Below are 14,559 nucleotides of genomic sequence, written 5' to 3'. Positions count from 1 at the left end.
CTTATTCTTGTCAATGATGACATTATCTGAATTTCTTATTGTTATAATTATAATTTCAATAAAAAGATTTGGGAAAAAAAAATAACAGAGAACCAATGTTTTTAAGGATAATTAGCAAAGCACAATGCTTAATGAAATAGGAAGAGATTTAAGTACTTGAGATGGAATACTTATGGGAACACATTAGAATCAGTTGCTGTGAACAATGATATGAAGATAATTGCAGTCATTATAAATTGCATAAAGCTTATCAAGATTTTTAAAATATCATAGACTCATAATTTTTTCATAGTACAATAAATAAAGTCCTCCAAGTAATTCCTGAAGGAAGGTATATACTGTATAGTACAACTAGCTACTGGAAATCTGCAGAAGTGACAATCATGCTTTCTTGATTAGTATGTTACTTTGAACATTCTAGATTTTGGCTAAATGAGAACCCCTGCCGGGAGGAAACAAACTTTATTCCCCCTTGCAGCCTTGCATTTTCAGACACAGGAGTGCAGTCAGCACAGTTTCAGTAACCTCTAGTGGGGCTCACAGTGCGTGCGCCGCACAGTGTCAGGATGTTATTAACCTGCAAATTAACCCCATATCTGCAGATTAATACCATTACTTCCCATGACAGGTTCCTTTTAATTAGTCGATTGAGAATTTTTTCTCTATGCAGAGTAATAAGAAGAAACTTGTCGATCAGTAGCAGGTGGACGAAAGACCTTACAGCTCACACAAATGCTGGACTCCAAATAGACAATGTTTCAAGGATGCTGCAATTAATTACAGATAAGTTTAGTATGGCTGTGCTAGCAATGACAGCATGAGAAAAAAACAGCACTTGCATGAAGAGTTTGGCTACTGGCATAGGAAATGCTACAGCTGCCAACAACTGCAGTCAGAAGTTGTAGCATTTACTTTGTTGCCAGCCAAGCTGAACTTTCATTTGCTGCCTGGAGATATACTTTGAATGGGGATTAACCACTTTGTGATGAAAGTGAACTATAAAAATACCCTTTGTTTTAAAAGGGCCCTGCTGTGTTCAACACAGCACATTTTTTAAATGATAATATAATTGTCAGTTCAGTAGTATACATACAGCACAGACCATACCATATTTACACTCAAGTGAATTTGTATAGATTTTTTTTTTCTTTTTTTTCATTTACTTATACATTAAAGAAAATATGCTTTGATCTTATAAATAAAGAGGTTTAATATGTCGGTTTGATTTCATGTACATTAGTTAACCAGATTTCCATTTCACTATGGTAACCAAGAAATATTTACTAAATGTTTGGGTCTTAGAAATATAATCAAATGCAAAACCTGATTTAAAACGTGATGGAATCAATAAAGCTACTTTCCCACTATGAGTTTTGGTGAATTTTTCACTCTGCAGATTTTTGAAAAAATGGAAGTGACCTAATTTACTTAATGAGCGCAGAAATGGGACATAAAATCTGCAACATCAAAAGCTTACCAAAAGCTCATAGGGAATTTAGATTGTGAGCCCCATCGAGGACAGCGATGATAAAGTGTGTAAACTGGAAAGCGCTGCGGAATATGTACGCGCTATATAAAAATAAAGATTATTATATGAAAATAAAGATTACTGTGGGAGCGTAGCCTTAGGTCATGTTTAACACATCAAGCAAAGTGGTTATGATTTGAGGAAGCCCACCGCAAGCTGAAAGATGCTTTTTGTTTTTTTACAAATTAGGTTTCTGAGTGAAGAATTCCAAACTTAGAATTCTAAACTTAAAAAAATCATTAAAAAATTGTACTTTAAACATGTATCTAAAGTACATGTAAAGCAACTAAAAATACAGCAAAAGCTCAATAATCAGGACATATTGCTCTTGTATATTTTTTGTGCAGATACCTGCAGAAAAAAACATGGCATAGCTCCCTTGCACATAGTAATATGGCCTAAGAGTAGAACATTCATATGCATCAAAATTATTGCAGGAAATTTTGGCTAAAATTCTACCAGGAACCTCAAAGATATCTACTGCAGCAAATCTGCAACAAATCATGTTCATTTTGGTGCAGCTTTGTCTACAGATTCGCAGCTATGGATTGAGGTGGAAAATTAGTATGCTTAACTCCTTGATAATGATGACTGGTTTTTGGCTGCTCTCGGTACAAATTTCCTTCAAATTGATATATTTTCTGCCAATGTTAAAATCAAGAAATCCAGATGACGTTGTTCAGGATTAACTATGCTATTAATTCTCAATGTTTTTTTTTAAAGTTGGGCCAATTTCTTCATCAAGAGAAGCACAGTATTAGATAAAAATATAGACAGACTTAAATAGTATATCATTTAAAAAGTGCATGTGATTTAATGCTTGCTTGATGTAAATAAAGTTAGAGAAAGTTTACTCCAACTGACACCTTTTTTTTAAACTAAACTTTTTAAGTCTATGTTTTTTTTAATTAATATTAAGCCTCTCCTGACGAAGAAGTTGATCCAATTTTGACACGCATTGAGAATAAATTGCATGGTCAATTATGTACAACATCTTCTGGATTTCTTGATTTTAACATCAACAGTGCAGACTACTATTCCTAGCCATGTTACCCCCTAAAGAAATGAAATACACGTTGGGGTTTGCTGCAAGTTATCTCCAGGTAACACATTATACACCTATTTACATGCAGATGGCTCTGATTACTTTTTACATTACATCTGGAGTCTGATGGGTTGGTGTGACTGCTACAGTGCCTTTTACTTTGCCTGGAATTTCCCCCCTTTGATATTGAGCATTCTTTTTGTAGCCTTTGTTGGAAGGCATCATTAGTTGTCTCCTAACTGTCACAATATTCCATCCATATTCTATGCCTTCATGGTAGGAAGGTATTGTTATCTTCCACCCTGAGTAATTTTGATTATCAGCCCCCCCTATTCTTGTATATCTGTTTAATATTTGACCATCTATTTAGTGTTTCTATATCCCTTGTGTTCCTTGTTATGTTACTCTCCATGACTCTTCTCCTTATTTTTTAAACTATCTTGCTATTAAAGTTTTCAAAAAAATATTTTTTTTCTCTACTTGTTTATTCACCCTTTACTTCCATTTTCTTTGGGTATATTGTTTGATTGGAAATGTGATTTCTTTGTGACTTCACCCTTTTTGGTTACTATTCCTATCCTCATACTAATTGTTATATATAGTGGGATCTCCCAACTGTAGCAGCTGTCAATCCTTGAATATTCAATTGTGGGTTAAACAACCCTAGGAAATGTCAGTATGCAAAGATTCCTAAACACATTTAATTAGAAAAATCCAATCATTTTGTCTAGGGAGCTAATCACTATAGAATTAATATGGCCACCATCTTCTGACTTAGGACAGATGGCTGTGAGCATGTGCAATAGGATGCTCCTTTTCTATAACATGCAGATACTTTTGTTGCTATTCAGAAGGACAGGGTACACAGAAATTTGAGTGGCCTTTTCTTACCTCAGCACCTCTGGTAGCGCCACTAGTATTTGTGGAGTACATTATCCCATATATGAAGGAAGGAGATCGGAGCATCCTACTGCACATCCTCACAGTCACTTGTCATAATATTTTAGGACAGGTTGCCCTTAGTGAAAGATTTTAATTACATAGTGATTACCTCCTTAAAAAATTGTGATTTTCTAATTTAGGAGCATTTAGGAATTTCCTTTTAATTTTTTTTCATTTGTTATTTAGCTTTTCTATTCTCTGAGAACCCCTTTAAAGATTTCCCACCTAGAAAATCTGGATGGAAAACCTGCTTTGCATATAAACCATGTGAACATACCCATATATCTTTATACAAAAAGCATTCCATTGGTTACAGGGCTTTCCCCTATTCTTTATTAGGGTTAACTTGCTGATTGCTGCGCTACGAACCCTTGAATCCCTGGAATGGAGCTCTGCATCTTTAATGATGGGACACTGCTGTTCCAGCTTGAATGGAGCAGAGATGCTCATACTTCATGCTTTATTCATTGTATATGGGATACCCAGAAAAAAAACAAATTCTGTGCTTGGCTATTCCTGGCAGTTTAATTGATAATGAGTGCTGTAAGCCCCTCTATTCCATTCAAGAGAGGGCTACAGAGCCCTATTTTCCCAGATCCAGAGCTCCATTCTTGAGGTCATTGAGGGTCCCAATACTCAGAAATGTATCCCCTATCCATCAGATAAAGATTATCGTAACTTGCTTTTTTTAAAAAATAACTTATTTGTTTTCAAATTTTTTTCCAACTGTTTCCACTCCATAAATAGAAAATATTACACAAAGAAGAACAATTAATATTTTTACTGAAACTGAAGTCCTACCTGACTTTCAAATTCCCTTGTTGAGGCTGTCCATCAAAAACTGATAAAATATCAAAGTCTTCCTCCAGTGCAAATATTTGAAATGATAATTGTATTCTGTTTCTTTCCCCAGTGATAATTATCCATGTACAGTTCGCATAGTTTGGATATCCATGTGGAAATCCTGGACTTTCTATTGTACCATTAGGACCTTGTACTACTCCTCCACAATTTTGCCCTGTAATAAAAAATGAAAAAATTAATAAGACACAAAAAATAACAACAATAGGACAAAATTTAATGAATTCATCATTAAAGGAAACTTATGTATTGGCTATTAGTAATGCTAAGCACATGGTTCATATGACATTCATAATATGCCACACATATCCTTTACTTAGCTGCTTTACTCTGTATGTACAGTCTATTATGTAATAAGTTATTAAACACAAGTAAAATAAAATAACAATAGATTGGAATGTCCTAGCATTTAACACATGGGTTAGTGATGGTTTAAGACTCTCTCCAAAGACACTGTTGGCACCTTTCCTGGGTGCAGAAACTTATGATTTTGGGGAGATGCATGTGACATATTGTATATTTATCAGTTTGCCCTTACTTGTTGAGTTGGGTGCTATCACATACTTACATACACATACTCACATACTCAAGTAGCTCAAGTATTTATGCAAAGTATAACTTGAATTCCTAGTTTTGTATGATACATGAAGAGGTAAAACCCTGAAAACTTCACACTAGTATTGCAAAGAGAAGCATAACTGCTTTTGCTCTAGAGGCAACCAAAATATGAATGATTTGTAGTATTCTCTTGCACCAAAATGACAACTAGATTCTTATCATTCTTTATCCAGAATTCAAATGTGACCAAGGTATAGGCTGGATCGAAATGTCATCCATTGATTGTAAACTTTATTCCGCTACTTCATACTTTTGATTTGTTGGATCAGTATTTAATATATGGATGTTGGATTATCTAGGCATTATTCTGTATAATATATTTGATTATGATATGCTAAATAAACTTTTTGCATGTAATCAAGTGCCATGGTTGCATGAAGACCTGTCAGTTTCTACATCAAATCTAAGAAAAATCTAAATAGTGCAGTTTGACAGCCAATGGTCACCATTATGTTTTCCATTCACAGAGTGAAACATTTCTTTTCTGACTAAGCTTAGCCCCTGGGATTTGTAGCAATTGCTTTAACTTTTATTGTTGGAGTTATGCCTGGCTGTATAGCCAAAGCTAAAGGAAATAATGCTTGAAAATTCACAAAATAATAACCAGAATAGTTATTCTGCAAACACAATGAAGCATGAATAGCGTGAAATGGCTGTTGCCTATCTGAGTGTCAAGCATGAAGTTTAAGCTACCTGAATAAAGAAGTTGGTTTTATTCCCATTAATAAAACTGTTGAGTGCCTCATATTTTTCTCTACTACTGTAACCAGAATGGCTAAACATGTCTTTTGACACGAAAAAAAAACTTGAATAGTAACTTTAGTTTATTTGTACTATAACCAAAAATGTGTTTATTTTTTTAGCTTAATGTAAGAAAAAAATCCCTCAATCATCAAATGGTGAGTTATAATAAAACTTTATTAATATAAAAAATATTTTAATCAATCTAAAATATTTAGAGAAAACGCATAGATTGAGATACAGAAACATCACCAAAGATGAACCATTATGGATGTCCAAATGGACAAAAGTCCAGAGAAACATTTTGTCATGGATTAAATTGGTATATATTTAACAATACCAAAGAACAGTAACATGTAAAACTGTAATGGGAATTGTACTTTAAGCAAAGTTTGCATAAAACACTAGTATAAATGAATATAAGAAACTTTGTAATATATCTCATCAGAGAGATCTTCTTGATTCGCCACTTCTAAGACACTGTTTACCTTCACCTCTACCTCCCGCACAAACCATCCACTCTGAAAAATAACGCTCAAATCTAAGTTGTAGATAAAGATGGAATGCCAGATCACTGTTGTGTGAGTCAGCCCATTTCACTAAATGAAGATGGGAGAGAGAGCAAGAGTGAGGAAACAGAGGGAGAGACAGAAAGATAGTACCGGAGTTTCTAACAAGTCTTTTTTGTTACCCCAGTGCCAAATTCATATCTACACTGATCACTACTGGCATATTCTTTCCTTCATGCTACTGCTACTTGAGTATGTGTGTTTAAAACTGATTGAGGAGCAGAAATGATACTCTGCATTCTGTGATGCTTATGACAAAGATCAAAGCCACAAATTCAGAGTAATTGAGAGATTGAGAATGCAAGGGGGGAACTTGTACATATGCACGATACAAGTCATAAATGCCCAGAAATAGTGTTCTTCATATACACACAGGATATTTTGAAAGTATTTTTAACCTTTAGGAAAATGCCAATTTTTATAACAAGAAATTAAGAATACGCTAGGTGAAAATGATATGCTGCTGAACAAACAAATGTTACTTCAGTTAAGTTTGTGAGGAAACACAAGCTGGAGGAACTTAAGCCCTATTTGTGGGCACCAAAGTCGCAGTAAAAATCCTACGTAAGTAAAGGGTTAAAAGGAGACTAATGCAGGTCTCACTGTTGAACCAGTTGAGGCTATTTTGAAGAACTTGTCTTCCAGAAGATTGTTCATAAGACCTATATGCCTAGCATGACAGCTCATGAGTTGTGCAAGCCTGACAGATGCTTAAAAGTCATTGTCAGTGATTGACAGCAGCATTTAAATGGTTAAACAGCAGTGATCAGAGCTAGCTGCACTTGCTGCTGTTAGAGGTAGGTGCTAGCACTGTCTGTGTTTGTAGCCAGCTAAATTCCTGAGCCCACTATATACACCTGCAATCGATAGGTGATATAGATGTACGTCCTCTACTGGATGGGGAAAAAATGTATTTTAGTATTTATGCCATGAACATACACACCACCTTTTGATTGCAACTATTTATGAAGAAAGGGAGACTAGTGATGAGTAGTGTTGAGCATTCCGATACCGCAAGTATCGGGTATCGGCCGATACTTGCGGTATCGGAATTCCGATACCGAGATCCGATATTTTTGTGATATCGGGTATCGGTATCGGAAGTGTAAAATAAAGAATTAAAATAAAAAATATTGTTATATTCACCTCTCCGGCGGCCCCTGGACATCTGCGCGAGGAACCGGCGTCCGGCACGGCTTCTTTCTTCAAAATGCGCGCCTTTAGGACCTGTGGTATGACGTCCCGGCTTCTGATTGGTCGCGTGCCGCCCATGTGACCGCCACGCGACCAATCAGAAGCCGCGACGTCATTCCTCAGCTAAAGTCCTAGAATGAGCGCCTTTTAGGACCTGAGGAATGACGTCGCGGCTTCTGATTGGTCGCATGGCGGTCACATGGGCGGCACGCGACCAATCAGAAGCCGGGACGTCATTCCACAGGTCCTAAAGGCGCGCATTTTGAAGAAAGAAGCCGTGCCGGACGCCGGATCCTCCCGCTGATGTCCAGGGGCCGCCGGAGAGGTGAATATAACAATATTTTTTATTTTAATTCTTTATTTTACACTTTAATATGGATCCCAGGGCCTGAAGGAGAGTTTCCTCTCCTTCAGACCCTGGGATCCATGAGGATACATTCCGATACTTGATGTCCCATTGACTTGTATTGGTATCGGATATCGGTATCGGCGATATCCGATATTTTTCGGGTATCGGCCGATACTATCCGATACCGATACTTTCAAGTATCTGACGGTATCGCTCAACACTAATGATGAGCGAGTATACTCGTTACTCGAGATTTCCCAAGCATGCTCGGGTGGTAACAAGTATTCTCGCTCATCACTAAGGGAGACCAAACGACTTTGTGGGACAGTTAGCCATTGTGATCAGTAGAATGGATTAACTCATAACATTAAGATGGATTAACACATAAACCACAAAATGATGGAGAAACTATTATTTTTTGTCTTTTTTGTCTCAATTCCTGTTTTTTCTTTAATACATCCTTCATTGCCTCCTTTTTTAACACTATAGCTCTTGTGTTGCTAGAGTAAAAAATAAAGGTAAAATCTTGGTAGGATAATGGTCATAAGGTTGTTCACTGAAATCATAGCTCAGAGTGAACCCCACTTCAAAGTTTCTTAAAAGTTATAATCAAGTATATGCTGAAAATATCTTTATTAATTTATGTCAAAGTTCAAACGTTGATTACACAATTATACAATTTTAGCATTGTTATTTTAACGAATGTCACACGTTGGGAATAAGGAATAGATTTTCATTTAGGTTCTTTTCATTTATGTTCAACAACAAGAAATCATAGTTTTTTTAATAAACATTTTGTAAAATTGCATTGAATACATCATGAATTATGGTTTATATAAATATCACCAGAATACTTTACTGTGGTTCACAATCAGCAAAAGATTATTTTGGGAATTGAAGCTAAGTAGTTGATTTAATAAGCTCTGTAGAGCATAGCACTCGGTTGGACACAGATAAGAAAGAATAAATGCTTTGTTGTGAATACAAGTAAGATGGGATTCACATTGATAACTTTTTATAATGCCTAAAGTGCCAGGAATTACAAATTGTACCATTTATAAAGCAAGCTTGTAAATATTCATAGCATAAAGGTTTATTTTTTTTAAGCAACAAAATAAAATTCTGTTAGATATATAAAAAGCTTCATACCAATATAGAATTAAGGTGCACATTTATGGCTGACAGTCCTTATATAACGCAGGCGTTCTAAAATAATGCTGCTATAGGGTCCAGTAGGGCACTGTAATAAGTTTTCTCATATATGTTGCTTTTATTAGTGGTCAATGATGCCTCTGTATATTTTATATTTGTTCTTAGCCACAGAAAATTTTAACAATGAGACTTACCAAGAATGTAAATTAAAAACTAAGTTCTGGTAAGTGACAGGTTGGTGGATTTCCATTACATATTATTTGCTTAGCATGTGTCTCTAGTGATTAAGTCCTTACCATCCATAGTAGTCTCCAATGTTGCAGCTCTTGGTTCACAGTGACTACTACTGAATCTTCTATATTTATGTCTAATGGTAATCACTACCTAACAGGTTTTTTCCCAGCAGGTACTACATGCTGTATACGGACTGACTATCCTGAATTCTGTGCTCTAAATTGACAGTAGTGTTGAATATTTAATTTTTTTTTCGCTAACATATTTATTAGTCATAACAATAATTTGACTTATCTATCCCCATAACCAACTATCATACACATTTTCAACATAGATCAATGAGGAATTCATGAGGAGAGCTCAGGAGCTGAGCCTGCTCCTTATCAAGCAGATGCCAAATATTTTGCATAACAGAAGTCTGCCTATATGTATAGCAACCAGATCATGCTCCAATCACTATTGTTTAATCCGTAAATTCTGATGCCAATTTCTGACAGAGGAATTTGTATTGGAACAAAGAGAACAAACACAACAAAAGCATAGCGCAAAAATAAAATGTCTCTATTCGGTAAGACATTAAAAAGTGCCTTTCACACAAAGTATCATGATAAACGGGACACAGGATGTATTAGTGGCTGCAGAGAAGAGCAAAACATTTTGTTTCATTTTCAATTTTACCTCTCCACTAAGGAGATATTAGCAATCAATGTATTTGGTACCTAACAAGTTAAGTTTTTTAAGTCCAAGTGGGTGTTTTAAGACAATTTTTATTGGAGGTGTGTTATACTTATCCCTGTATAATGCTGACAAATCATAAGCAGGCATTAACACTCAAAGGAAGAAAAAAACGCCCCCACTATAGATTAAGCAGTTTTCTCAGTGTTGGAGATGTATGATGTATAAAAACTTAATTCCAGCTTTGAAAAAGAAAAAGAAAAGGAAAATCCAGTCCTGTTGAGCCAGACTCCAATTTTTTCTATAATCCTTCATGTATGATGTATGGCTGACAGCCCTAATCTTCTTGTCCAACCTAATGCATAAGTCCGTGTGGGGAGAAGGCCAATACAGCTGAGTTTAGCAGTGTCAAATTGGAAACCTTTCTATCAGCTTCCCTCCTTTCACAGCACTGTTAGCTCTGCTGTCCTGACCCTCCCCCACACCGTCTGTCCAGAGATGATAGCTCAATGTGTCATTATCACATTTATATCTGTTGTGCTCAAACTGTTATCACCCTGCAGTGAAATTACAGCATAGTTTAATTACATCTCACACAGGAGTAATTAAACATAGACAGGTGACTCCTGTATGAGATGAAAATTACATCCCTGATTTCACTGCAGCGGGAATACAAGTGACACTAACCACAGGGGCCATAAGTTTGATTACTGATAGTGAGGTGCCGACGCGTGGAAGTTCGGGTTCTGCTACCAAACTCAATTATAGTCCAATGTTTGTTTCGAGTACCAGAACTGTAACAGATCTTGAACCTGAACACGAACCCCATTGAAGTCTCTCTCTCTCCTCCCCAAACAAACTCCCGAATTGTAAAACGGTCTTCCTTGAGAAGTCCATGTTCTGAGTTTAGCAACGAACACTTTACAGTTTGGGTTCACTCATCTCTAATTACTGACACACACAGTCATTAGGCTGATAGACGGGTTTCTAATGTAGCACAGCTTAAACCTAGTTGCACTGTCTCTCACCTCACACTGACTCATGCAGAGGTTAGACTAACAGGACTGTCTGTCATTATACCTTACACACTGATAAATCTTAGTTATGAAGGTTGCGTGTTGTTTTATTCTTTGACTGTTTCTGCCTGCCTATGATTGTTCAGCACCATACAGGTAGAAAAAGTACATGCTCCCACTGAAAACTGTCTAACACTCACTTGGACTGAAAAAAGTAAACTCATTAGGTGCCATTTACTGTGATTGCTAATATCTTAACAATGGAGAAGTGACATAAAGAATATATATAGGATAGCTATATATAATAATTTATTTTTCTAAATCAGACCGTGCTCATAAACTGCTGGTCAGTTTGACACAATGGAACACATTAGAGAATCAATTAAAGGATCCTGTGTTCAAGTCCCTTATAGAAATAAAAAAAAAAAGTTAGAATTGTTAAATAAATATTTAAAAAATATAAGTAAAAAGACATACAAATTCTAAATGAAAAATAAAACAAAACTAAATTACTAAGTGCAACTGGTATTACCAATAAAAAAAACATTACCGTATATACTCGAGTATAAGCCGACCCGAGTATAAGCCAACCCCCCCTAATTTTGCAACAGAAAACTGGGAAAACGTATTGAGTAGACTATAAGCCTAGGGTGGAAAATGCAGCAGCTACCGGTAAATGTCAAAAATAAAAATAGATACCATTAAAAGTAAAATTAATTGAGACATCAGTAGGTTAAGTGTTTTTGAATATCCATATTGAATCAGGAGCCCCATATAATGCTCCATACTGTTCATTATGGCCCCATAAGATGTTCCATACAAAATAGTCCCCATATAATGCTTCATACAGTTCATTATGGCCCCATAAGATGCTCCATATACAAATATGCCCCATATAATGCTCCATGCAGTTCTTTATGGCCCCATAGATGCTCCATATAATGCTCCATGCATATAATGCCCCATATAATGCTCCATGCAGTCTTTTATGGCCCCATATAATGCCCCATATAATGCTCCATGCAGTTATGGCCCCATAGATGCCCCATATAATGCTCCATGCAGTTCTTTATGGCTCCATGTACGCTCCATATAGCCACATGTAATGCTGCTGCTGCACTTAAAAAAATGACATACTCACCTCACGTCGCTGCTCCTCAGCTTCCCATCTCTCCGCACTGACTGTTCAGGCAGAGGGCGGCGCACACACTAATACGTCATCGTGCCCTCTGACCTGAACAGTCAGTGCAGATGACGTGGAAGATGAGGTCGTGGTGGAACGCGGAAAGGTGAATATGACATACTCACCTGATCCCAGCGCTCCGGACGCAGTCTCCGCATGTCCCACGTCTCCGGGAGCGGCAGCTTCTTCCTGTAGTGAGCGGTCATGTGGCACCACTCATTACAGTAATTAATATGCAGCTCCACCCCTTTGGGAGTGGAGTCCATATTCATAACTTTAATGGGTGGTACCAGTGACCGCTGAACAGGGGAAGAAGCTGCCATGCCTGAAGACCGTGGGATATGCGGTGACCAGTAGCGCTGGGAACAGGTGAGTATTTGACAGGCGTCGCTCCCCCTCACCCGCCGACCCCCCCGCCTTCCATGACTCGAGAATAAGCCAAGAGGGCCACTTTCAGACCATTTTTTTAGGCTGAAAATCTAAGCTTATACTCGAGTATATACGGTATTTTTCTTAAATGCTAACTCAAAATAAGTGCTTCTATAATTTTATCATTGGAAACGCAAAAAAATTACTAATTTTAAAATGCTGTGTTACAAAAGCCTACTACTTTACAAAATAATCTTTCTTTTATTTGTACCAGGCTACGTACACACGTTGAATATTTGGTGAGTTTTTTACCTCAGTATTTGTAGGCCAAAACCTGGAATGTGTGAAAAATGCCGAATTTGTGCCATTTTTCTATTATACTTTCCTCTGATTGTTCCACTCCTAGTTTTGGCTTACAAATATTGATGTAACATACTGACCAAATGCTGAACATATGCGCGAGGCCTCAAATTCATACAAAATAATTGTTAAGATAATAGAAGAAAGTTAATAATTAAGTGTATTTTCAAACATAATTTAATTATCTATAATATAAATATAAATAATGATTCTACAATATTTATGTAATATAAATGTAGAATGCATTCATACTACAAATTCCTTTTTTAAATACCATTGACTTGAGTAAAGATATTAAAATCATTATATAGCATCTGATATATGCTACCTACTGAGTTATGATAAATCCATATAACAATATATCTGTATCTATAAAAAGGGCGTGTTTTACATTGTTGCTTAATATTGACTTTGTATTACTATATGGTAAAAAACAAACTGATTGTAAACAACAGTTTATGTGCATTCACATTAGTATCTTTGCTATTTTTTTCTTTCTACGTACTTCCATTACTACATGAAAACAGAAAAACAATGCAAAGATACATATCATGAGAAATAAAGCAGTCAGATAGATAAATACAGTGGCTATAAAATGTCTACACACTCGTGTTAAAATGCCCATTTTATTGTCATATAAAAAATCACACCAAGAAGAATCAGCTCAGATGTTTTCTACCTTTAATGTTGCCTATAATCCGTACAATTTGGTTGAAAATAAAAACATTTTGTGGATGGAAAAAAAAATTAAACTATGTGATTGTATAAATATATACAAACTTCAACTAATAATTTATTGAAGTATTCTTAGAATTTAAGACAGCATTCAGTCTGATTGGCTGGAAATATATCAGTATGGCAATCTTTACCCACTCTTTCTTGCAGTAGTGCTCCAAATCTGCCAGATTGTGAAGGTATCTCTTGTTCCCAGCCATCTTCAGGTCAACCCAGAGACTTTCAATTGGATTCAGGTCTGGGCTCTGGCTGGGCCATTCCAAAACAGATACAAATTGATTTTTTTCAGGTGAAGCCATTCTTTGTTGATATGGAGGTATGCTTAGGATCATTGTCCTGAACAGTGAATTCATCTACAGCTTTCAGCAGATGCTTGAAGATTTTGAATGCAAAGCTGACTGATATTTAGAAGTGTTCATAAATACCTCAACAGCTCCAGTTCCAGCTGCTATAAATGAGCACCAAGGCATAATACTTTGCCCGTCATGCTTCTCTGAGGGTATGGTGTTCTTTTGGTGGCGCACAGTGTTGGATTTTCACCATTAATGCCATTTGGATTTATGGCCAATTTGTAAGACAGTTCCAGTTATTAGTAATGTCCCTATTGTTACATTTCTGCCAAACTTAAACCTCTTCCTGATGACTGTCTTTGGAGTGTTCCATTGCATAGCTAATGCCTTGGAAATTTTTTGTACCTTTCTACTGACAGATAATGTTTAACAATGCTGAGTTGTAAGTTACCTACAGACCATGGCTATTTCTGTAAAATGCAACTAAAAATGTCAGGAAAATCCCACTAAAATAGCTAAATTTAAAACAATCACTTGAAATGATTGCTGACCACAGAAGAGCACCGTAGAGAGGCAATAAATCCTCTCAGTATTTCATGTAAAGTTAGGTTAAAAGTTAAATAAAAACTAATAAAATCTGTGTAGAATTGTGCTATCAATTATAACATAAAAATACATTTCAATTTAATTTGTATCTG

General features: G+C 36.1%; 1 protein-coding gene across 1 annotated transcript in view; it reads right to left on the bottom strand.

The window, feature by feature from the left end:
* CSMD1 (CUB and Sushi multiple domains 1) overlaps positions 1-14,559 on the bottom strand; it is a 3,308,788-nt gene that overhangs the window by 2,652,758 nt on the left and 641,471 nt on the right. The window contains exon 2 of the mRNA XM_069726899.1: positions 4,317-4,533. Within this exon, the coding sequence (XP_069583000.1) occupies positions 4,317-4,533 (217 nt within the window). The remainder of the gene's footprint in view (positions 1-4,316; positions 4,534-14,559) is intronic.

Source organism: Ranitomeya imitator, chromosome 5 (assembly GCF_032444005.1).
Source record: "Ranitomeya imitator isolate aRanImi1 chromosome 5, aRanImi1.pri, whole genome shotgun sequence".
NCBI classification, from domain to species: Eukaryota; Metazoa; Chordata; class Amphibia; order Anura; family Dendrobatidae; genus Ranitomeya; species Ranitomeya imitator.
This window is presented reverse-complemented; position numbering and strand designations above follow the sequence as displayed.